The 24,424-nt window shown below is 38.6% G+C and overlaps 1 protein-coding gene across 1 annotated transcript; it reads right to left on the bottom strand.

Annotated features, from left to right (window-relative positions):
* On the bottom strand, positions 21,213 to 24,010 carry LOC104709611. Its single transcript, XM_010426191.1, has 3 exons — positions 23,801 to 24,010; positions 23,546 to 23,713; positions 21,213 to 23,168 (listed from the first exon to the last, which is right to left on the bottom strand). The coding sequence occupies exons 1-3, from the start codon at positions 24,008 to 24,010 to the stop codon at positions 21,213 to 21,215; spliced, it is 2,334 nt and encodes a 777-aa protein (XP_010424493.1).

The following is a 24,424-nucleotide window of genomic DNA, read 5'->3' as shown; positions in this document are numbered from 1 at the left end:
TTTTTTTTTTTTTTTTTTTTTCAGATAGTCATGTTTTAGAATGGATCATCGTCTTGCGTATTGTTGTCTTGTGTTATATCATCTTCGTCGTCTGAGGAGGATATTTGCATAGCTATTGTCTCGAGGAGTTTTTCTTTACCTTTACTTTTCTTGGATCCGGAGAATGAAGTTGTTGATTCTGTAGGACTTGGTGGTTTGCGGGGCGAAGTTTTTGTTTGAATAGGTGGTAATGCTCGGGATACTGTAGCTATGGATTGCTTTATTTGTTGATGTGTCTGGATCCATTTCTCCAAGTTGGATAAAGAGCAGCGATCGAGGTTGTATTTGTCCCACCATTTGATTCTAAATTCTCAGACTAGTGAATATGGCATCTCCGGTAAGAAGGGTAGAAGGTTGTAGTGCCAAGATAGTGGTAGGTATGCTTGAAATCAAGCAAGATAAATCAGGCATAACAAGCAAGAAATCAAGCAAGAAAACACACAACAATCAACAGGAAACAAGAATAACAATTCAAGCAACCTAGATTGTTCTACATGCATGCAACCATTTTAATCTGATTTTTAAGCAAGAAAATATTGCAAGTAAAAATCTACCAATTTAATTATGCATGCAAGTCCATGGTCCAAATTTTAAGCAAGCCAAATTTATAAAAATGCATCAAGTTCATCATGGAAATATGCAGTTCAATTCTCATCAATTCTCAACATGCATGGTGATTCCTAGCATAATTCTATGTGATTTAAACATGAATTCTAGCATGAATCCTACCAATTTATGCATGCAACATTTAACTGATCCTACCATGATCCTAGTCTAAATGTAACCACAATGGGTACGTACATGGTCCATAGGAACCATGCAGCACCCCACACAAAACTACCACAGAACTCAGTAGATTGATGATCGGACTTCACGGCACCGCGGATCAGACAACTTCCTTTTCGCGTCAAACTGTGTCCGACTGCGTCTCTGAGCTGCGTCCAACAGCGTCTCTGAACTGCGTCCAACAGCGTCTCTGAACTGCGACTCTCCTCGACCCGAACAGCGTCTCCGACAGCATCCACCGACTGCGTCCAACTTCGGTCTCCCTCTCCGTCGTTAAGAGAGCAAACACTTAGAGAGAATTTTGAGCTTCTTCTTCTTTGAGTGGTGAATGAGCAAAGTGAGAAGGGAGAGCTTCAATTTATAGTGGTTTTTGGGCGGTGCTACTCGCCAATGTATGGCGAGCACACATCTTCCTCCTCTCCACTCCTTTGGGTGAAGACTTGGTCCCAAGCCACAAATTCCACAGAATCTTCATCATTCTCTTGCATGAGTTTGGATTGGCCGATTTGTAAAGGAAAAATCTTCCTTTGTCTCCCACTTTTTGGTGCATGAACTCCCATTGGCCAACTTCTTAAAGCCATAGTGATTATGTTTCTCTTTTTTGTTCTTCAACAACATAATGATTGCCCATCATAGTAGCATGAAATTCCATTGGTTGATTCAAGATAAAATAGAATATTCTCTTTTTGAGCCGGCGGACAAACGCTCCACAAAATCTGGAACGCTGTCGGCTCTCAGCAATGCTTCTGTCGATCGTCTGCTACATCCGCAATTTCTCGGTCTTGTCCGTAGTTTCTCGGCAGTACCGCAACTCCATCGTCAGTACCGCAACTTATCGTCAGTACCGCAACTTCTCCTTCAGTACCGCGAACAATCTGTCTTTACCGGCTATACTCGTCCTTTACCGTCTCCACTCTGCATGCGTCCGTCCTTTCCGTCTTTACTCGGCCCGTTCCGTCTTCATCCGTGTAAGTCTGACCTGTGCGTACCGTCTCCATCCGCGTACGCCTGACCTGTGCGTACTGTCTCCGTCCGCGTATGTCCAACCTGTGCGTACCGTGTCCGACCATGTACGTCCGTCCGTACTTTTTTCGACCATGTAAGTCTGTCCGTACCATCCCTGTTCGTGTAAGTTCATCCTGACCGTACCTTGGCCTTTTTGTGGTTTTTGACTTGCCATTCTTCTTCTTTGACTTCCTATTGAACTTAGCCTCTTGACCTCCAGGCATTGGCCATCTTTCGATTTGTCGATTTTTCTTCGGACTTCCTTTGTTCGTTCTTCTTATTTTTCTCTTCTCTTTCTTGCTAAGTCTTTTCCGGGTCTCTTTCTCCAAAATTTTAAATTTGGATTTTTACTCTTGGTGAGGGTCATTACACTACCCATTATTTTTGAACTTTTCTTTTAATATTCAAAAACTTACATTAAAAAAAAAAAACAAAAAACAAAAAGAATGAGAGAAACTTTCCACATGATGATATATTGTCATATAAACACCATATCAAAGGGGAGAGATTCCCACGATCTCCATTCTTTGTTTCCACGATTGTCAAAAAAACTTCCCAAACTCTTTCATCAACTGACCTTCAAATCAGTATATATATGTATCAAAATCTAGCTTTATCAGTATATATATGGGGAAATCAGCTAATCTCTAAACCGGATGATGTATGGACTCCTCAAAGAACCTTATGAAACATACTCGTCAATGCCAAGTGATGATCATGACTTTGGTTGAAACAGTTTGCGGTAATACTACATTATTTCAGGACTTGATTTCTTTATTTTCAAGCTTAAATTGTATACATACAGAGATGATCATGTAGTATTAAAAGATGTTGCAATCAGACTAATCATCTCTTTTACTCTTGTAGCAAAATGAAACCAAATAGTAACAAATTGGGTCCCTTCTTTTCCAAGCAAGCATACCTACCACATATTGGGTAGAAGCACTCATGATGTAGTACTTATTTTACCTAGTCTCTTGAATTATATTTGTTATTTTTCTCGAGTCGTTGCTAGGATAGAGTAGTCGACCTTCTGTTCCAAATGCTGAAAGGTTGTCTTGTGGGAAGTTCTCAACGACCTCTTACACAGGAAAACGTCGTGTCTAGCTAGCTACTAGAGCTACAACTACTTGACGTCGTAGCATTGGATGGTTCATGCGGGTTACCTTTGTGGTTTCCGTATGGACAGAGGTAAGGAACGGAACAGATTATCGAGGGCCCATAGGTGAAGAGTCTAGGGTAGTCGAGTAATACTTGATTATTCTAGTCGTATTGTGTTGTTTAGGTGAAAGAGTCTAGAGTATTCAAGTTACCCTTGTTGTATTCTCGTCGTCTTGTTCATCGCGTAGGAGTATAGAGTCTAGGTTAATTGAGTCAAGTCCTGCTTGAACTAAACCTCTTTGCTTGCTTGTTTGTTATTTGCTTCCGCTATCGTTTCTGTTGCGTAGCTTTGATTGCTTGCCTTGCTTGTTTCCTTCCTTGTTGGGGTAGTCGGGGTGGGGAAAGTTAGAAGCATGTTTAGGAAAGGGGTACCCAGGCTCACTGAGTAATCTTAGATTACTCATGATAATTATTTGTCTTACAGGAAGTCTAGGAAGAGTCTAGAGCTGGAGCGAACTTAGGGTACCAGATAGGGATTGTTTTCTGTGTTTTTGTAAAACCCTATATTTTCCTTAAATGTGTTTTATGGAAGTATCCGACTATTATGTATATTGCTTTCATAACTTGGTTTTCAATGTAATATTTTATTATAGTAATATATATTCGGTTTTTTGGGGAACATGGCAAGTTGCATCCGATACAATTGGCCTTGTCCGGGCTAACACAACGCTCCAGGACTGCGAGGGTTGCAAAGCCTAAGCGAACCTCGGCCGCGGGCGGAGTCTTATCCAGGAGGACTGGTCGGGAAGCTGCAGCTTCCATCCCTCGGCCGGACAACCCGGGTGCGATCTCCTAGCAGTAGTGTCCTGTGGCTATCTCCGGGGCATAGGACGGTTTGGGGACGTTACAACGGTGGTATCAGAGCGGTGTTTCGAACCCGCGGGCACTTGTGCTTTTCAATTTTTATCGAGTAAATGCATCGCAAAAACAAAATTAGATTCCAGTAGTTTGCTTGTCTATTTTTGAATGTAAACCTTAGAATTGACTAGCAGCTTACCTACCCTTGTGGGTGTTTAGATGTCTTCAGGTGAATCAGGTTGCAGGGATGGTTCAAGAGGAGGGTGGCTGAAACATGGGGATGGTTCAAGAGGAGAGTGGCCGAGACGTGGGGATCACGAAAATCACAACGGTTACTTATCGACCGAATCAGAAAGCAGTAGCCCAGATACTTGGAGCTTAGAGGATTTTCTCGATGAAGGTGATGTTAAGCCGTCTTTTGAGACAGATCCATGAGAATGTCTAGAAGGATCAGAGGAGATGGAAGTGGACCAAGACGATCAGACAATGGTGTTGGAGATTGGAGAGCTGAGTCGTATCCAAGTCCAGATGGACGCGCAAGGAAACTTTTTAACTGTTCTAGGGTGAGACCATGGAGAAGAAGATGCCGAGATCGCGGATAAGTTGCAGCATCTACTGTTGGACCTTGTCGAAGATCAGATTGACAACAGTAGTGCCTTGGACTATATGAGAGCACACCCGAAGGCGATCGATAGAATTCTCGACTTTCTGTCCGAGGTGTATCTGACAAATGAAGCTGGTGGTGACGAAGTAGTACTGGAGACCGAGAGAGACTGGAACTCGAGTGATGGAAACTCACAGTCTTCTGAACCAACATCAGAGGAGGAAGAACTTGTGGAGGTGATCGTGATATCATCGGAAGATGAGTACCAACCATAGTGATCGAGCTAAGGAGTAACCAAGACTACGTGCCGCAAGACCCAGTACCGGAAGCCGAACCAACCATGGAGCTAAGGGACAATGTTAGTCCAGTAAGCAGATCATACCGAGTTGTGCCGGAACAAGACCTTTCAGACCGAGTTGTACCAGAGCAAATCAGTCCAATTCGAGCCATACCATTGTGAATGGTGTTGCCGCAATCAGAAACCGATCAAGAGGAAGGAGAGTTGCCGAGTTATGGAAGGTGGGATCCGAGAATGCTGGAGGAGGACCTAAGTAATGAGAGGTCTCTAAACCACATAAGGGAGATGGAGGAAGTACCAAGAGACCCAATGATGGAGATGATCGATAAGATGGACGAAGCAAGGAGGCTGAACCGAGAATATTTCAGATTCGAAGAAGGAGAAGGTAGTACCAAGAGACCAAGGACAGTGAACCAAGGAGTGCAGACCGTGACTACGCAGCCGAGAGGCCGTCTGAGGACCAGATCTACAGCTCGGAAGAGGGTGACTTACCCAGACTGTGTTCAGATTGATGCGTGGTTTATTTCGCTCCAAAATCTTTTACCTTAAAAAGACCACACAACTGCTGCAAGTGCACAGCTAATCAGTAGTAGTATTTAAGGATCGATCCCACAGAGAGAGAGAGTTGTTATTCAACGGAATCCGTTGGAAGTAAGTAAGGCTAGGACTCAATAAAAATGGGGGTTTAGATTTTCACTGTCGTAAGTAAGTAATAAACGTAAATAAAAAGCAAGTAAATTAAATAAAACAAGCGTTGGGCATAAAGGGGAATCGCAGGGGTTCAATGATCTATCTATCTAGGAAAGTTTAGGGTTAGTTTGTTTATCTAAAACACGGACTACGAAACATTAATGAACCGTTAACTTAATGTTCTCAAGCTAACCGTCAAAGATCTCTACACTCCGTTACTCAACTGTCACAGGCAACGACACATAGATCAAAACATTTAAAACGGGTTCGATTCTAATCCATGGAATTCCATAGGTAAGGGGTATGTGCTTCCTATGTCTCCCCATACATCTAAGCTAGGTCAAGCACACATGCAAGCTTTTGGCAAAGCACACACACTTTAAATCATAGTTAGATCATGAGGCTAACTTAAAGCATTAAGTAAAGACTTAGAATTAAAGCATAGAATAAACAAGAATATAAATCTAACAAACCCTAAAAACTGCCACCTAAACTAAGATCATCTCCCCCCTTTGATTATCCCTTTAAACCCAACTAGAAAACTAATCTAGCATGTTTAAGGGAATCATCAAAGAAAGGTTTAATAAACTCATAAACATAAAAGAATAAATAGAGAAAAGGGATTTAGATATTACTTCAATGATTGTCAAACAAAGTGTCGGATCTTCTTCCTTTATAAACAAAGTACAAAGCAAATAGAATAGAAAAGAGTTGGTGGACTTCAAAGCTTCAAAGAGAAGAACGAGAGAAGGGTCTGGTCGTCGGCTGCTCCTCTGGTCGTGTCTCTTGGCTGCTCCAAAATGTGCACACTCTATACCCTAGGGATTAGAAGAGTATTTATAGGGTTTTGTCTAGGTTTAGGGTTTTGTAAGGGTAGAAACGTCTTTTCTTCTTTAAGTGCATGGCAAGGGGCGGCGTAGAAATGTTCTAGAACGTGGTGAAGACTTGGAGCCGGCCGCCGTGGTGGTCGCTGGTCAGGCCTTCAATAAAAGCCCGTTGGCTGAATGGTTCTCCTTACTTCGGTTTGTAACAAGTCTCGGTAAATTGGGCATAACTTCCGGATGAGTGATCGGATTGACTTGATTCCACGTCGAGGAGAAAGATGACTTTTTCAGCTTTCCGTATATACCAGGTACGTCGAGATGTGAGTTCTGGAAGTTCTTCAAAAGTTGTCCGTACTGTAAAGCTCTGAATCTTTCCTAAAACATATTTTCCTTGTTTTTTGGTTTTTTTGCTATAAAACCTGTAAAACCTTTTTGAAATCTAAAATAGTTGATAATAGACATTAAAGCATTGAAATAATATCAAACTCTTTTATAACTCGTTTGGAGTATGAAGGAATTAAAGTGGTTGGATTGTTATGGTGGCCAAAAAAGAGGCCAACAATTTCATAGCCGATTTCGGAAAAAATTAATTTAAAGAGTGTAACCAAAAAAAGAAATTTTAAATAAAAATAAATATAATTACGAGTTTACCCTTAATCGAGGACCACAATGACACAACACTTTATTTTCGATGTTTTTGGCCCTTCACATTCATACATATGAGTGGGGACTTCTGTTTGCTGTATAATATGATCAATCGTTCCATTTGACAGACGTTCTCTCTCGTCTAATTTTTGAGCTTACAAACATGATAATGCTTAGTTCGATAAACAATAGTGGTTTAGAATTTGAAACTAAAGTAACGGAAGGGCGTCAGGTAAAATGTACATGTGACAACTTTTTGAGATGTTGATGTGGTGATGTATCATCCTATAGAGAAACCATTTCTCTATCGTCACTATTTATTTTTAAACAAGAATAATTGTAGCTTTTAAAAATTGCTTCACGAGTTACTTCTTTTTTTTTATAATGAAAAACTAATTCCGATGATTTTATTTCCGTCGGTATATTTTTTTTTTGTCGTCTAAATTCTACATATTAGTTAACGGTTGAGAACTCTCTTCTAAAGAAAGCCAGTGAGAAACCGTCAAACTTATATGGGAAAAACATAATCCAGGGATATATCTAATAATCAACAAAGAAAATAAGTTTCTGTAATACATAAAATCCTTTGGTATATTTATAAACAAGAATGTATTATTAATCCATGGAAACTCTTTAGAAAACATGAATTACTAATTGCTTTGTTTTCTTTTGGTTTCACTCCAAAAATGTAATCACAATGTATTTTCTTAATAAAAATAAAAGAGAAGAAAATTAGAGGCTTAGAACAATTGGGGAATAAAGAAAAAGAAATTTTAAGGACCATTAAAATTGTTTGTCTAACCAAAAAAAATATAACATGTATTTTCATGTGACATATGGACATATGTGGTGGGGTTACACATTTTCTTCTCTAATAGAGAATCCTATACAAATTTATATATACATGCGGATGATGCATATTTATCATCTATAATCTTGAAAATTTTGGAATTTCGTTCTCAATTTTTTTTTTCGTAATACACCACTAAAATATTTAATTTGCAGTTACATTATATAGAACGTTAGTCAAATCAATTATTTTACACATGCAAAGTTTTCCATTCAACTTAGGTGAAAAATTCATCTTGCAGCAAATTAATGATTTGCAACCCTTTCACATTATCTTCAAGTGAGAATGACTGAGCAACTATTGTACAACGGTTTTTTTTTTTATTGAATAAAAATTTTATTTATCAAAAACTAAAAAACAAAAAAAACAAGTACGGTGTTTTTTTTTTTTTGTAGGATTGTGTATTATATTATGAGCTCATTTTAGGAGAAGCTAATTTAAGATATTAGTATTTAGGAGTATAGTTTGTTTCTGTTTTCTTTTGTTTTTTTCGTCAAGAAATATAGTTTGTTACTCAATTTCTTTGTTGTAAATTGGCGTCTTTATTGTAAATTCTCCTATAGATCCCCGCTTTACATATGCTGCTTACATAATTTCAATATTCTTTCCACTATGTAACTAGCTTACTGTAATATGAATAAATCGTTGTAGCATTTTTTTGTATAATACGTAACCTCTGTTCAATCTCATATACCATATGAGCATCATCTTGTTTAAATCAGAACATACGACTTTTTCAAATTCTTTCGGCAAAAAGATAAACAACAAAATTCCAACGGTCCAACCAATCTTTTTTTTTTTTGTCACAAAGGTCCAACCAATCTTCTTACACACATAATTCATAAGTCAAGTAACTACCATGTCATTACAACTAGACCATGCTTCATAATCCCTATAATTCTCATAAGATTTAGTAATCGTAGCAATGATCGAGGCCAAGAATGGACATATGCACCATCATGAGTCAAACTAAACAAGTACTAATCCTGCATGGTCTGAGCTGTTCAAAAAGTATGGATTATCATACTGATATGTTGATTTGATTGACGTGTATATTCAACACTCGCAGCTATTTGAGAAACCAAGAACTTGAAAAAACGATTAAATCAAAGTAGAGTTTACCCAAATCCAACAATCAATGAATTAATTAAAGAGATTAACAAGAAGATGAACAGATTAAAGATAGTTGAAGAAATAAACTCACATATGGTGAAAAATTGTTTGCAAGGAAGAAGACGAAGAGTCGATGGATGGATGTACACATCGAACTGTTTAAATCGATTAAACCAATTTCTATCATCCAATTGATGTTCTAGTACTTCATTCTGCTCACTATATCAAGTATCTCAAAAATATATAGTATAAGGTGTGTTCTACAGAACTTTGTTTAAATGGGTTTGATAATACAGATTAGATAACTTGCTTTGATACAAGAAGGCCAATAACTGGTATGTGTGTGTTTTTGGTAATATATAATTCAATAGTAAACTAAAAACTACTACATTTTAGACACAAATTTTAAAAATTCTAAAGCTTCTTACCTTTTTCTCAATAATATTTCTATTTAATGAAAAACATTTTCTTAAAAAATATCTCGTTGCGGACTACCTGTAACGCCCCCGAACCGTCCTATGCCCCAGACGAGGACACAGACAGCCACGGGACGCTACTGCTGGGAGATCGTACCCGGGTGGTCCGGTCGAGGGACGGAAGCTGCAGCTTCCCGACCAGTCCTCCTAGACGCGACTCCGCCTGGCGGCCGAGGTTCGCTTAGGCTTTGCAACCCTCGCGGTCCTGGTGGTTGTGTTAGCCCGGACAAGGCCAATTGTAGTCGGATGCAACTTGCCATGTTTCCCCAAAACAAACCGAATATATATTACTTTAATAAAATATAACATTGATAAATAAGTTATCAAAGCAATATACATAATAGTCGGATACTTCCATAGAATACATTTTAGGAAAATATAGGATTTTACAAAAACACAGAAAACAATCCCTATCTGGTACCCTAAGTTCGCTCCAGCTCTAGACTCTTCCTAGACTTCCTGTAAGACAAATAATTATCATGAGTAATCTAAGATTACTCAGTGAGCCTGGGTACCCCTTTCCTAAACATGCTTCTAACTTTCCCCACCCCGAATACCCCAACAAGGAAGGAAACAAGCAAGGCAAGCAATCAAAGCTACGCAACAGAAACGATAGCGGAAGCAAATAACAAACAAGCAAGCAAAGAGGTTTAGTTCAAGCAGGACTTGACTCAATTAACCTAGACTCTATACTCCTACGCGATGAACAAGACGACGAGAATACAACAGGGGTAACTTGAATACTCTAGACTCTTTCACCTAAACAACACAAGACGACTAGAATAATCAAGGATCACTCGACTACCCTAGACTCTTCACCTATGGGCCCTCGATAATCTGTTTCGTTCCTTACCTCTGTCCATGCGGAAACCACAAAGGTAACCCGCATGAACCATCCAATGCTACGACGTCAAGTAGATGTCGCTTTACTAGCTAGCTAGACGCGACGTTGTCCCGTGTAAGTGGTCGTTGAGAACTTCCCACAAGACAACCTTTCAGCATTTGGAACAGAAGATCGACTACTCTATCCTAGCTACGACTCGAGAAAAATAACAAATATAATTCAAGAGACTAGCTAAAATAAGTACTACAATTCTATGGGTAAAAACGCAAAGAATTTAGTACTAAAGCAAGCAATTCAAGCAAGATAAATCAGGCATAACAAGCAAGAAATCTAGCAAGAAAAAACACAACAATCAATAGGAAACAAGAATAATAATCCAAGCAACCTAGATTGTTCTACATGCATGCAACCATTTTAATCCGATTTTTAAGCAAGAAAATATTGCAAGTAAGAATTATGCATGCAAGTCCATGGTCCATATTTTAAGCAAGCCAAATTGCTAAAAATGCATCAAGTTCATCATGAAAATATGCAGTTCAATTCTCAACATGCACGGTGATTCCTAGCATAATCCTCCTCTCCACTCCTTTGGGCGAAGACTTGGTCGATCCCAAGCCACAAATTCCACAGAATCTTCATCATTCTCTTGCATGAGTTTGGATTAGCCGATTTGTAAAGGAAAAATCTTCCTTTGTCTCCCACTTTTTGGTGCATGAACTCCCATTGGCCAACTTCTTAAAGAAATAATGATTATGTATCTCCTTTTTGTTCTTCAACAACATAATGATTGTCCTTCATAGTTGCATCAAATTCCATTGGTTGATTCAAGAGAGAAGAGAATATTCTTTTTTTGCGCCAGCAGACAAACGCGGCAATGCGTCCGTCGATCGTCTGCTATATCCGCAATTTTTTGGTCTCATCCGTAGTTTGACGGCAGTACCGCAACTCCTTTTTCAGTATCGCAACTTATCGTCAATACCGCAACTTCGCCGTCAGTACCGTGAACAATCTATCTTTACCGTCTATACTCGTCCTTTACCGTCTCCACTCTGCATGCGTCCGTCCTTTCCGTCTTTACTCGGTCTGTGCCGTCTTCGTCCGTGTACGTCCGACCTGTGAGTACCGTCTCCATCCGCGTACATCTGACCTGTGCGTACCGTCTCCGTCCGCGTATGTCTGATCTGTGCGTACCGTGTCCGACCATGTACGTCTGTCTGTACCATCTCCGACCATGTACGTCTGTCTGTACCGTCCCTGTTCGTGTACGTCCGTCCTGACCGTACCTTGGCCTTTTGTGGTTTTTGACCTGACCATTCTTCTTCTTTGACTTCCTATTGAACTTAGCCTCTTGACCTCCGGCCATTGGCCATCTTTCGACTTGTCAATTTTTCTTCGGACTTCCTTTGGTCGTTCTTCTTATTCTTCTCTTCTCCTTCGGGCTAAGTCTTTTCCGGGTCTTTTTCTCCAAAATTTTAACTTTGGATTTTTACTCTTGGTGAGGGTCATTACATTCTCCCCCCCCCCCTTATTAGAAGTCATCCTCGAATTCTAAATTCTCCTCCTTCTTTTGATATGGTGCTGATACTTCTTGTCATCTGCGTCTTCATCTTACTACCACCGCTATCACCGTTACTTTGCTACTCCGCTGTGATGCTCGTGGAAAATTTGAACTTCCTCTCCTTTCCTTGGTCTTTGATAATCTCCTTGACTTGATTCTTCTCTTTCTTCAGCTTTTCTTGACTTCTTCCCTCTATCGTGCGACTCGATTTACTTTGACGTCTTGGTAGGTTTATCTCACGATGTCGCATCCTCCAAATTTTGGCTCCACATTCCATATAGCTTTACTTCTCCGGCTCCTTCGATTTCGTACCCCATATGGCTTACTTCTCCGGCTCTCTTTATTTCATACTCCATAGGACTTAACTTTTCCATCTCTTTTAGCTTCTACATCCTTGTCTGATAAATTGTCTCCCTCTGGCTACTTGGTCTCCAACTCCTCATTTAAAAATCTCCATGTTCTTGATTTACTTTGTCTTGAACTTGATCAAATGATCTTGGTAAATTTAACGACTTCATCGTTTGCCTCCATCTCCGAACTTCTTGGTCATCCTCCATACTTTTTCTAACTTCCTCGTCCACCTACTAGTTTGGTCCGATAGAACCTCACTAGTTTTGCCACATAGCATAATTTTCTTAGTCTTGTTTGCCACCTTTAATTTCTTGCACCCTCTTTGTCCGCACTTAGTTGAGTTCTTTGGCCATGTGCTATCTTCTTTGCACTCTCTTGATCGCACTTTCTTTGATTTTCTTCTCAATTCGCTTTGCCATTTTTAATTGATTTGCAATGCTCCTTTTTGTTTGGTTTCGCCCATTTTGATTAATTTCTTCTAAGGATTTGCCCTAATCCTTTTTATTATTGCTCTCTCTTGCACTCTCTCAAACGGAATTGACTCATCGCTCCTTGGTTGAATCTTCTTCGAACTTCTTCATTTGTCTGATCGCGCGTTGTAGCGTCTTACGTGAATCCTCAATCAATCATGCTAATCCATTGCAAGCTAATTAATAAAAATTAACTATGCAAACCTACAAGATGCTAAAGCAATCAAAGCAAGCAATTAAACAAGCAAAGATTAGCAAGCAACACAGAAACAAGTAGATAACCGCGGCTAGGAAATTAACACAAGTATTTTACACCCAAAAGGGAAAAATAGATGAGTTCTTCCTTCACCTATCCTTCTAATACACAGGGTTCGGATCTGCCTAGACAAGGTACACGTAAAGGTTAAGTCTAGCGGTTAAAAAGAAAATCCTATCTGGCCCTTACACAAAGCCCAAAAAGAAAACTTCCCTTTTCCCCAAATATCCTATTGGTTTTGGCGGCTCCTACACTCCTCACACGTGAAGACACACAAGCTAGTCAGCTCCTCAGGTTGCGGTTCAGTGGGAGACTCGGTTGACGCAGGGGCAGCAGACGATGAGGTTCTGGCATGGTTTGACTGGTTCTCGGCTTGAACATCCTGACCTGATGGGTCTTCTCTCATACATACAGCTTGGACTAGCGAATTCACTTCCGCTTGGACAACTTGGTTTGGACAGCGATAAGCAAAGTGCCCACGCGTCCCGCACTCAATGCACACGACATGCTCTGGGGATAACAGCTGTGGGAGTGTTGTTCTCCAACAGTCCTTGGTTCGGTCTCCTAGTCCTTCACACACGTCTCAGTAGTAACTGTTCCTGATCTGTGAAACATCATTATTTTACCCATTTTAGCTATAGCTTTAGTATGAGAACTTCTGTCAAATGGAGTGTTGAAAATTTGACTAGAGAGAACGTCGGTCGAATGGAGTAGTACAACAACGGCTACTTAACTTTAACATTGTCTAGCCTTTTTCTGTTTTAAGTTCTTGCAATAGACATTTGATGCTCAAACCCTAAGCTTTTGCACTATATGCAATGTGCAAAAGCTTAGGGTTTGAGCATCTGGTGTTTAGGGTATAAGATTTGGGAGGGAGTAACAACGTATTTGCAAGAACTAGCAGGTATTCCCTTGCAAGTCCCTCGCGAATACCTAGCAAAGCAGTCGCAAATCCCTCGCAATATTTAAATGTTTAGGGTTAGGACAAAATCGTAAATCCCTCGCAAATAATGTTTAGGGTATAGGCTTTTGCGAGGGACTTACGACTACCTTGCGAGACCATGGAAGCATTCCTTCGCAACTCCAACGCAAATCCCTCGCAAATATCTTTTTTTTTTTGTTAAAAAAAATAACAAAAACTACAATTGGTCAATCAGATTCATTTTCTGAACTACTAGAAATTACATTATCATCATTAGAATATTCTCCATCATCAGACTCTTCGAATTCGTCTAATTCACACTCTTCTTCAGAAACATCATCAACATCTTCAATTTGCATGTTTTGTGGATCAATGTGGATAACATCTTCTGTTGACATGTTTGGAATGGAAATTTCACCGACTCTTTCTTGTTGCAACACGACTTGATCATCAACTAACCCAATTATTCGGCCACAAGGATTAACTTTAATGATTGATAACCACATTTCACATCTTGGCCTTAAACGAGGATAGGGTAGAAAGCTCACTTGTTGTGCTTGTGATGCTAGGATGAAAGGATAAAATTTGGGGTATGATCTGTTCGCATTGACATCGACAACTCCCCAATTATTTACTCGCACGCCTCGGACCGATGGATCGTACCAGTTACACTTCAAAAGTACGCATCTCAGATTCAGAAGGCCTGGATAATCAACTTCTAATATTTGTTGCAATACGCCATAGAAATCGCTATCACCAGCTTGTACATAAATTCCATAATTTGCTGTGGCTTTGCGACTTCCGTGTGCGTACGTATGGAAAGTATAACCGCGAGTAAAGTACATCGGAGCAGTAGTGATCTTCTCTCTTGGTTCTTGAACGAGCTCATGCAACCAAAGAGGCAAGGGTTCATTTCCACATCCATTCTGAACCTATATAAACAGATAATATTTAGACCAGAAGTTTATATAAATTTTAAACTATAATACATATAAAGTTTGAATTTATTTCATATATATACTTATATAGTATTTTAACCAATTAGCGAAATCCCGCTCTTTGTAAGCCTCATAGTCTGATTCTTCTAAATTAGGATATGCTTCACGAATCTGCGTTTCAAAAAGTCTAAAAAAATAGAGATTTGTTAGTTCATTATCTTAGAATATAGAATTAATTTTGAGCATAAGGTTGAACGTAATCTAGATTCCTCAAGATGTAATTGTGAGCTGCTCGACAATAGCTATGATCTTCCCACCAAACTTCCTTTAACTTTCCAGCAAGTCTTCCTATCTGAGCAAAGATATCTGGAACATCAGGAACATTTATATGTAGGTGCAACGCCTCCGTCATCATATCGTCGACTACGTGTTTTTTTGGTTCTCACGGTAGGGCTAAATTAGTATGATGTGAAGTGAGACGTTTCCTCGGTTAAACTCCTGGCGACTATCGACCCCTCAACTCTAGCAAGATTTTTGGCCTTTCCTTTAAGAGATTTCATAAACCACTCAAAAGGATACATCCAATGAAACAGCACTGGCCCACCAAGATCAGCTTCATGTGGTAGATGGATTAGAAGATTTTCTCCAAGTTACAAATTAACACTGAAATATTATCTCGTAACTTCTCTATCCCATCACTGGTCAATGTTCTAGTGCATCAGTCCCGGAAAAAAACTCCGATACCTACAAACCAATGTATAATAAATGCATGGGTGAATTAATTAAATAAGTATATATATCAATATATAAATATATATATAAAAATATATCATTATATACTTATATACCTGCAATTGCTTCATGAACGTGTGTTGGAAGAGCTCAAGAAATACAAATGGTAGTAGTTGTTGCATGAAGACATGACAATCGTGGCACTTCATACCTGAAATCTTTTGGCCTTGCTCTACACATCTTGAAAATTTTGAGACAAATCCATCTGGAAACTTCACTTCAGATTTAACCCACTCGAACAACACCTTCTTAGCCTCTGCTGACAATCGAAATTGGGGTACTGGTAATTTCCCATCTCTTGTAAGATGTAAATCGATCCTTGCGCATATTTCCGCCAAATCCAACCTAAATCTCCTGCTATCTTTTGTTTTTCCCTGCACATTCAGAAGCATAACGATGAAATTATCGAAAAAGTTTTTCTCGATGTGCATCACGTCAAGGTTGTGCCGCAATAGAAGATCTTTCCAATATGGAAGCTCCCAAAAAATACTCTGCTTGTGCCAATTGTGAGAGCTTCCATATCCATCTGGCATGTTTGCTGATGTGTGATAGTTACCACCACGTTTACATGTTTCTTGAGCGCTGTAGTAATGAATCTGCTCAAACAAAGCATTTCCAGAGACATAAAATGGTGGAGGAACACACACAACTTTGTTCTTTCTAAACAACTTCTTGTTCTTCCGGTACGGATGATGCAAGGGAAGAAACCGACGATGACAATCAAACCAACAAGGTTTTCGCCCATACTTTAACTGAAATGCCTCTGTACGATCCATATAATAAGGACATGATAATCTTTCGTGTGTTGTCCACCCAGATAACATTCCGTACACAGGGAAGTCACTAATCGTCCACATTAGCACTGCCCGCATATTGAAATTATGTTTTCGCGACGAATCAAACGTCTGAACACCTTCATACCACAATTGTTTCAGCTCATGAATCAGAGGTTGCAAGAAGATATCTAGAGCTCGCTTCGGATGCTTTGGACCTGGTACCAAAATACTCAAGAACAGAAATTCACTTTGCATACACATATCTGGAGGAAGGTTGTATGGCGTCAATATAACAGGCCATAAAGAATACTGCCTCCCTGACATACCAAATGGACTAAAACCATCTGTACCCAAGATAAACATTCCTACACTCTTGAGCAAAGTCAGGATATACCGATTGAAAATGTTTCCACGCCTTTGCATCAGATGGGTGTGTAATTTCTCCTTATTGAGTAGAATGTTCTGCATGCCATCACATTGCCGCTGCAGTCTGTTTTGATTGGTATAGGCGTTTCAATCTATCCACAACAGGCAAGTACCACATACGTTTATATGGCACTCGCGTCCTTCCTTGAGTAGGCTAATATCTCGGTTTCCCGCAAAACCGACATTCCTGCAACTTAGAATCATCTTTCCAAAAAATCATGCAATAGTCAACGCATGCATCAATCATTTCAGATGGTAATCCAAGACTCGCAACCAACTTCTGTATTTCATAGTAGTTCTCAGCCGATACATTATCAGCTGGCAAATACTCTTTAATGAGTTCAGCCCAAGAGTCCATGCAATTCTCACTTAAGTTATTATCAACTTTAATTGTCATTATCCTAGATGCCAATGATAACTTAGAATGCCCTTCTCTACATCCATCGTAGATAGGTTGATTTGCAGCATCTAACATAGTATAAAAACGTTGTGCATCTACGTTGGGTTCTTCCGTATTATTCTCAGGAAATGCAGCAGTAGTTTCATGAAATGCATCATTAACCATATCATGAAATCTATTTTCCTCATTATACCCATAAAAACCAAATTGATCAGATTCTTGATGCCCATAATTACTAGGTTGATCAACAGCATAATTCATACTACTACTTCCAACATTACTGCTACAACCCTCTCCATGACGAAACCATACTTAGTAATTTGGCATAAATCCTCTATTATAAAGATGCTTCTTCACTAGATTAAATTCCAAATAATTATCATTGAAGCACTTAGGACATGGACAAAATATGGTACCGTTTCGACGAGCAAATTCTTGGTTTGTCGCCTAGTACATGAAACCACGCAACCCATCACAAAACTCTTTCGTCACATCACCGGTCTCCAGATCTCTGTGATTGTACATCCACCGTCATATTGTGTATATCTCATGCTGCCCTCCTCCAAACATTATTATGGAATTTGAAAGTTTTTAGGCTTTTTTTTTGTAGCCTTTTTATCTTTCACAAGATTTTTTTGGGTAGTAAAAGTGTTTTTGTTGCAATTGTTTTGTGTTGTGGTTTCCATGAATCATGAACTTGCTATTTATAGGCTTACTAAAAAAAAACTGCTATGGATTTGCTAGGGAATATTGCAAGGGATTTGCGAGGGATATTTAAAAATTTTATTTTCTTGCAAGGGATTTGCGAGGCTGTTACTGTTTTGCCGACATAACAGTTACACTCAGGGAAAACGTGGCTGCCAACATCTTCATCCCTTGCAACTCCTCGCAAATTTGCCACGGAAGTCGTCATCGTTAATTCGTCACAATTTTACGAGAGATTTGCGAGAGATTTGCGAGTTGTTTGCGAGGAAGTTTCGTTGGGCCGCAAATCAGTATCAAATCCCTCGCAAATCTGCGGGGGATTCCGCCGTCGCAAATTTTGCGAGGGAATTGCAAGTACCCTCCTCTTCCTAGCAAATGAGTTGAAAATCTCTCGTAAAGTTGCGAGGGATTACTGTCGTTGCAGACTTCCGTCGCAAATCGATTGTTTTCTTGTAGTGCTTTTTTTTTAAACTATAAAATTTTTATAAGTTGGTTACAAAATATGTTATAGATTAAAAATGGGTTGGTTACAAAAAAAAGTTATAGATTAATTGTTCTATATGAATATGTTTAAGAATATCCCAAAGAATCATCTTAAAGAGAATATTTCAATGATTTATACAATTTTCTAAATAAAATCTTTAGTATTCCATGTATTCTTACAAAATATATATTGTTAGGCATAAAAATATACTCTTAGGCATAATAAAAAAATAAAAAATTGGCAATTTATCACACTTAATCGTAATTTCTAAAATCTTATTGTGCAGTTGAAAATAAAATCTACCTAAGCACGGTTCATATTAAAAAACTTTCACCAAAAATGTTCAAAAATTAAAAATAATCATATAAATTAAATTTTATTCTAAAATTATAATAGTAATAAAAAAATTTAACTTGTGCGAGAGCACAGATCGTAATCTAGTATTTATTACTTTATAAGTCAAGTTTTAAACCTAAAATACATATAACGTACCCATCAATATTAAATAAAATATTTCCTGTGACATGTGACTAGAATATTTTTTGGTGGTTAAACCTTTGATAATTCACGATAATTCGACCCTTCCATCTCTTATAACTTTCAATTCACGATTATTGGCGGTGAACCTTTGCTTTCCAGTAATTGTAAGTAATAATCCTAAGATTTTCAAATGCTCTGGTATCTTAAAATTACTCGAAAACAAGAGGACTAGAAAGTATTCTTGAAATAAATAAAGTCTAAGAGCATCATTATCGGGACCTCTTATCCCCAAGTTCTTAGGTTTTAGCTATTTAAAAATAAATCAAAATTGTAATTTTTGGTAAAATTTTATTATATTAAAAGAGAAGTGAATACGTCCCAAATTCAATCTCAGCAAAATTTTACCGTTTTGCTATTAATGAAATTGCCCCTTAAGTTGAAATAGTTTGCTCCTTGATGTAAATTTACCTATTTTTGACATTAAAAATAAATCAAAAAAATCGATAGAAAAAATCTATTTGCATAAAAAGTTATTTGTAAAACTAGAATTTTCTAATTTAACCCCTAAATTTGTTGGAAAAACTCTCTTGGACGTTTGATTGGATAATTTATGACCATAATCTATCATGCATTAAACGGATTTTTGGTAGTTTATGGGCTTAGAATGCTTAAAAATCGACGAACAAAATTAATGGGTTTCTGCAGAAAAAATGCCCGATGACAATACACCTCCTTACTGTAAACCCTAAAAACCTAGAAACCCTAAATAGATAGATCCTTTTGCATCTATCTATAAATAAAATGATATTGTCTGCTTTCACCATAACCCCAATTATATAAAAAAAAACTCTTCCCTTGAATTTTAATAAGTCTCCTATTAATGATCCATCCACTGATCCCTTTTGTTTTCCTGTTTGTATAGGGGTTTCTTGGAAAGCAAGGTCCACAATTCATAAATTGTTGGTTCAACTGTTAATAAATGTATAATAATGTCGTGCCTTTTTGGTTGAGTTTTTAACATAAAATTCATTCATATTGTCAATTTTATTTTATTTTTATTCTGATCTTGCTGTTTTGTATGATTCACTGACTCATACTAATTGTTTCCTTTTCGTGTAGTGGTTTCTTGGGAAGCAAGATTCCATAACCATAAAGCTTTGGTTGTTGTTGGTTCATCTTTTAAAAAGATATAATATTGTATCCTTTTTGGTTGATGTTTACATTAAAATCTTTCGTCATGTTATCAAAATTATATTAAAAATTTCAATTTTGTGTTTTGTACTGATCGATTGATTAATTGTATTTACCTTTTTGTATGGTGGTTCGTAAATAATAATTCTAATAATTATTTGACGTAGGTATCATGGACCAGGTTAAACAATCCATGAATTTGTTTCTGAATAGTATCAGGTATTATTTCTTATAATCAGAATGTTTACAACGTTTGTATTCGATTTATAGCTGATTTATAATTTATAGATAACAGATTATGTCTAAACTTGGATTGCCATGTTTGCAGGAATACTATGATCGTTAATATTCATGAATATGATACCTACAATGAAGATGGTCCTGATGATGATGTTATGATTCGTTCCACGACTATGACAACTAAATTTTCGGATTGGATTATATATAATACACAAGATCCTAAAACCAAAAAGATCGTCTATTCAGAAATTCCAAAACCATCAGTTTGGTCTCATGAAGAGATGATATGGAAGAGAAAATCAACGAGAAGACAATTTCCAACACCACACAATATTCCTATAATTTTTGTTTCTTTAGATTAATTTGAAGTTTATTTAATGTAACGATAATCTAATTATTAGTATATTTATCTTTGATCTTTTGTAATATTACACTTTTTTGAGTTTCGGATAGTAATTAAAGTCTCTTTACCACAAAGATATTGTTTACCTTGAGTTACAGAATTCTTATCATATTGTTTCTTTATGACATTATTATGATTTGTGGAACTGATTATAAACGTTTTTGAGAAGTGTTAAATTATGAATTATGCAAAATAGCAAAAGGATAAAACTTATGATTTTTTAAAAAATTTGCAAGTTTGAAATAATTAAAATGGTAAAAACTATTGTTTGATAAATCAAATTAACATATCCCAATATATATATATATATAATATGTTATATATTATTACTTAAATGGATGATTTTATGAATAATTTTATTTATTATTAACTTTAGGTGTTAAAGATAGACGTAAAAATATATAATTACTTAAATGAATGATTATATGAATAATTTTAAGTGATAAAGATAGACATAAAAATATTTTGGTTAGATTTAATAAAATCGTTAGATTAGAATAAAAGTAAATGTTGTTTAAATAAGTAAATTAATATATTTAAGAGATAAATATGATATATATTTGCACATATCTATTATTATTTAGGAAAATATACAAATCTCTAAGGTTATATATATAGAGAGACGTTTGACAGATTTTAAGTTCAATACGCAAATCTGTTTTTTTTTTTTACAACAAAAGAATCAGCTCAAAAAAGCCAATTAGGGGGTAAATTGTTTACAAACAAAACATGCTGCGAAGACAGACGCGCTTGGCGTGCCAAAGAATCCGCACTTACATTCGCATTACGGGGAACGAGAGATAGGGAAAAGGAAGAAAACTCCGCTTGATCTATCTTGATGTCGTCGAGGTAGGGGGTGAAAGCCGGCCAGTCGTGAGGAGAAGACACCATCTTCACCAAGTCAGAACAGTCTGTGTAGTCATGTCCGATCATGCACCGCATAGCCCAAATGAAAGCTTCTATTTCAGCATGTAGAGGAGACAAACTTCGTCGGAAATTGGTTGCTCCCATGGTTGACCTCGAATCTTGTGAGGAAGAACAAACCCAACCTGCACCTGCAAGAGCGTCAGTCGCTTTCCAAGAGCCATCAACGAAACACCGATAACCCGTAAAAAAGTTGGGGAGGGAGCTTGTGGACTCCCTTTGTCTAGAATTAGGGACAAGGGAAGGATTGGGACGATCCTCATCCTCAACCTCCACCTGGGCCTGCAGCCAGGCATTCGCCTCTCCCTCCGCCAACCGGACTACGTCCAGGGGATTATCCATTACATCCTCAAAAACGCGAGCATTTCGCGCTTTCCAAATATACCACATGAGCCACGGAAAATTTTTTATTTGAGAACCCGGATTAGTAGAGTCTAAGAAATGATCCACATTAGCGTACACAGACTCCGTCGGGAGAGAGTCAGGACCTACGGGAACCTGAGCTAAAGCCCAAACCTGTCGGGCCGGTGGACAGCAGAAAATAGCATGATTTATTGTTTCCTCCTCTGCCCCACACCGTACACACCCTGAATCACACGCAATTCCCCGTCGCCGCAGATTTGCCGAAACCAAAATACACCCTGTCAAGACCTGCCACATAAAACGTTTAATTTTCGGTGGACAGTGAGCACCCCAGACACCAGCCAAGAGAGGAGTAATCTCTAGACCCGACCGAGATACCGTACTAAGCCGTGATGCAGCAAAAAGCTCCGTGTCATACCTAGATTTAACTGTATACTTTCCAGATTTTGTAAAATGCCAACCCAGGGAATCTTGTGGCCGACAACTTTCCAAAGGTATAGCCCCTATCAGATCAACATCTTCCGGGGCAAAATGCTCCTTGAGCATATCCATACGCCAAGTATTCATGTGACAATCAATTAAATGAGAAATTTGAAGAGAAGAATCCTTAAGAGGACCCTTACTAAACGCTCGTCTTGGGGATTGAGCTGGTACCCATGGATCCGTCCATATTGAAATGGACTCTCCCGAACCAACCCGTATAATAAGCCCTTTATTAACCAAATATCTAGCAAAAATAATGCTCCTCCACCCATAAGATGGAGAATAAGACCGTATCGGTTCCATAGGATTAGAATTCCGATAGTACCTGCCCTTGAAAACCCGAGCAAACAGTGTGTTCGGAGCCTCAATCAGCCGCCACAGTTGCTTTGCCAGCAATGCTGAATTAAAATCATCAACATGCCTAAAACCCAAACCTCCCAACTGCTTACTACAACAGAGCTTATCCCAAGCTAACCAGTGCATCCCCCCAGCCTGTCCTGTAGTACTCCACCAAAAATTCGCCACTGCACTCGTGAGTTTTGACGTTATTGTTTTCGGTAACCGGAAGCACGACATTACAAAATTTGGAACCGCTGGAGCTACCGACTTTATCATCACCTCTTTTCCCCCTTTGGAGAAGAGTTTTGCCGACCAACCCGTCGTTCGACTTTGAAGTTTGTCCCGAACAAAAGAAAAAACCTTTGTCTTGGACCCTCCCAAACTCTCCGGTAACCCTAGATATGATCCCATGCCTCCCAAATTTGATATCCCCAACACCCCATGCATCACCGTCCGCACAGCCTCATCCACCTTATGACCAAATTGGATTGAAGACTTGGCAAAATTTATTTGCTGACCCGAAACAGCCTCATACTGTTTTAAGAGATCCAAAATAACACCACATTGAGCCTTATCTACTTTACAGAAAAAAGGCTATCATCCGCAAACAACAAATGCGTAATTGGCAGACACTTGTTCGCTACTTTGATCCCTGTAATCTGTATATCCCGTTCTGCCCTCCGAAAATTTGCAACTAAAGCCTCCGTACACAAAATAAACAAATAAGGAGATAGGGCATCTCCCTGCCTTAAACCTCTCTCTGAGACAATCCTACCAGTGGGTTGGCCATTAAAAAGGACCTTATATTCAACAGAAGTAACACAAAACATAATTCTGGAAATCCACGTCTCCCCAAAGCCCATTTTCCGCAATAAAGACGCAATAAAACCCCATTCCACCCTATCATATGCCTTGCTCATATCTGTTTTGATCGCCATAAACTTCCCTTTACACGATGGATTTGTTGTTAACCCATGAAACATCTCCTGGGCGATGAGGATGTTATCCGAGATCAGACGGCCTGGAACAAAAGTGGTCTGTGTTTCCGAGATAAGATCGGGTAATATTGGTTTTAGCCGCTGGCACAAGATTTTTGAAATAATTTTATACCCCACATTACACAAGCTAATAGGACGCATCTCCGCCATCCGGGTTGGCTTGGACACCTTCGGGATTAAGCAGATATGCGTCCTATTCAAACTTTTATCAAAAACACCCTCTTTCAAAAACCGGTCTACCATGGCCACAAGATCCTCCTTGACGACTCGCCACGCCTTCTGGAAAAACAAAGCTGTCATTCCATCCGGCCCAGGTGCCTTATTCGGGGACATCATAAATAAGGCCTTACCGACCTCCGCCTCCGTTGCCGGAGCCATTAATCTCTCATTTACCTCATCCGTAATTACCATTCGCACCTCACTTAAAGCATCCTAAAAATTAGACGGGTTAATAGAAGTAAACAAATCCTCAAAATACGATACCGCAACATTACAAATATCCTCATCCTTTGTAGACCAAACATTATTCCTGTCCTATAGGCCAGTGATCCGATTACGAGCCCGTCGCTGCTTTGTTTGAGCTTGAAAGTACTTTGTGTTTTTATCCCCCACCCACATCCACCGATTACGGTTTTTCTGATACCAATAAATCTCCTCATCTCTATAAGCGTCCCGCAGACGTGTGGTTAAAGCAGTAATGACACTTGATGCAACTGCATCATCCGCTTGAGCCACAACCAACTGGCGCTTAAGATCCTCAATAGTATCTCGTCCAAAAGGAACTTGCTCTTG

This window comes from Camelina sativa, chromosome 8 (assembly GCF_000633955.1).
Source record: "Camelina sativa cultivar DH55 chromosome 8, Cs, whole genome shotgun sequence".
NCBI classification, from domain to species: Eukaryota; Viridiplantae; Streptophyta; class Magnoliopsida; order Brassicales; family Brassicaceae; genus Camelina; species Camelina sativa.
The sequence above is the reverse complement of the archived record's forward strand: the minus strand, read 5'-3'. Positions and strand labels throughout refer to the sequence as shown.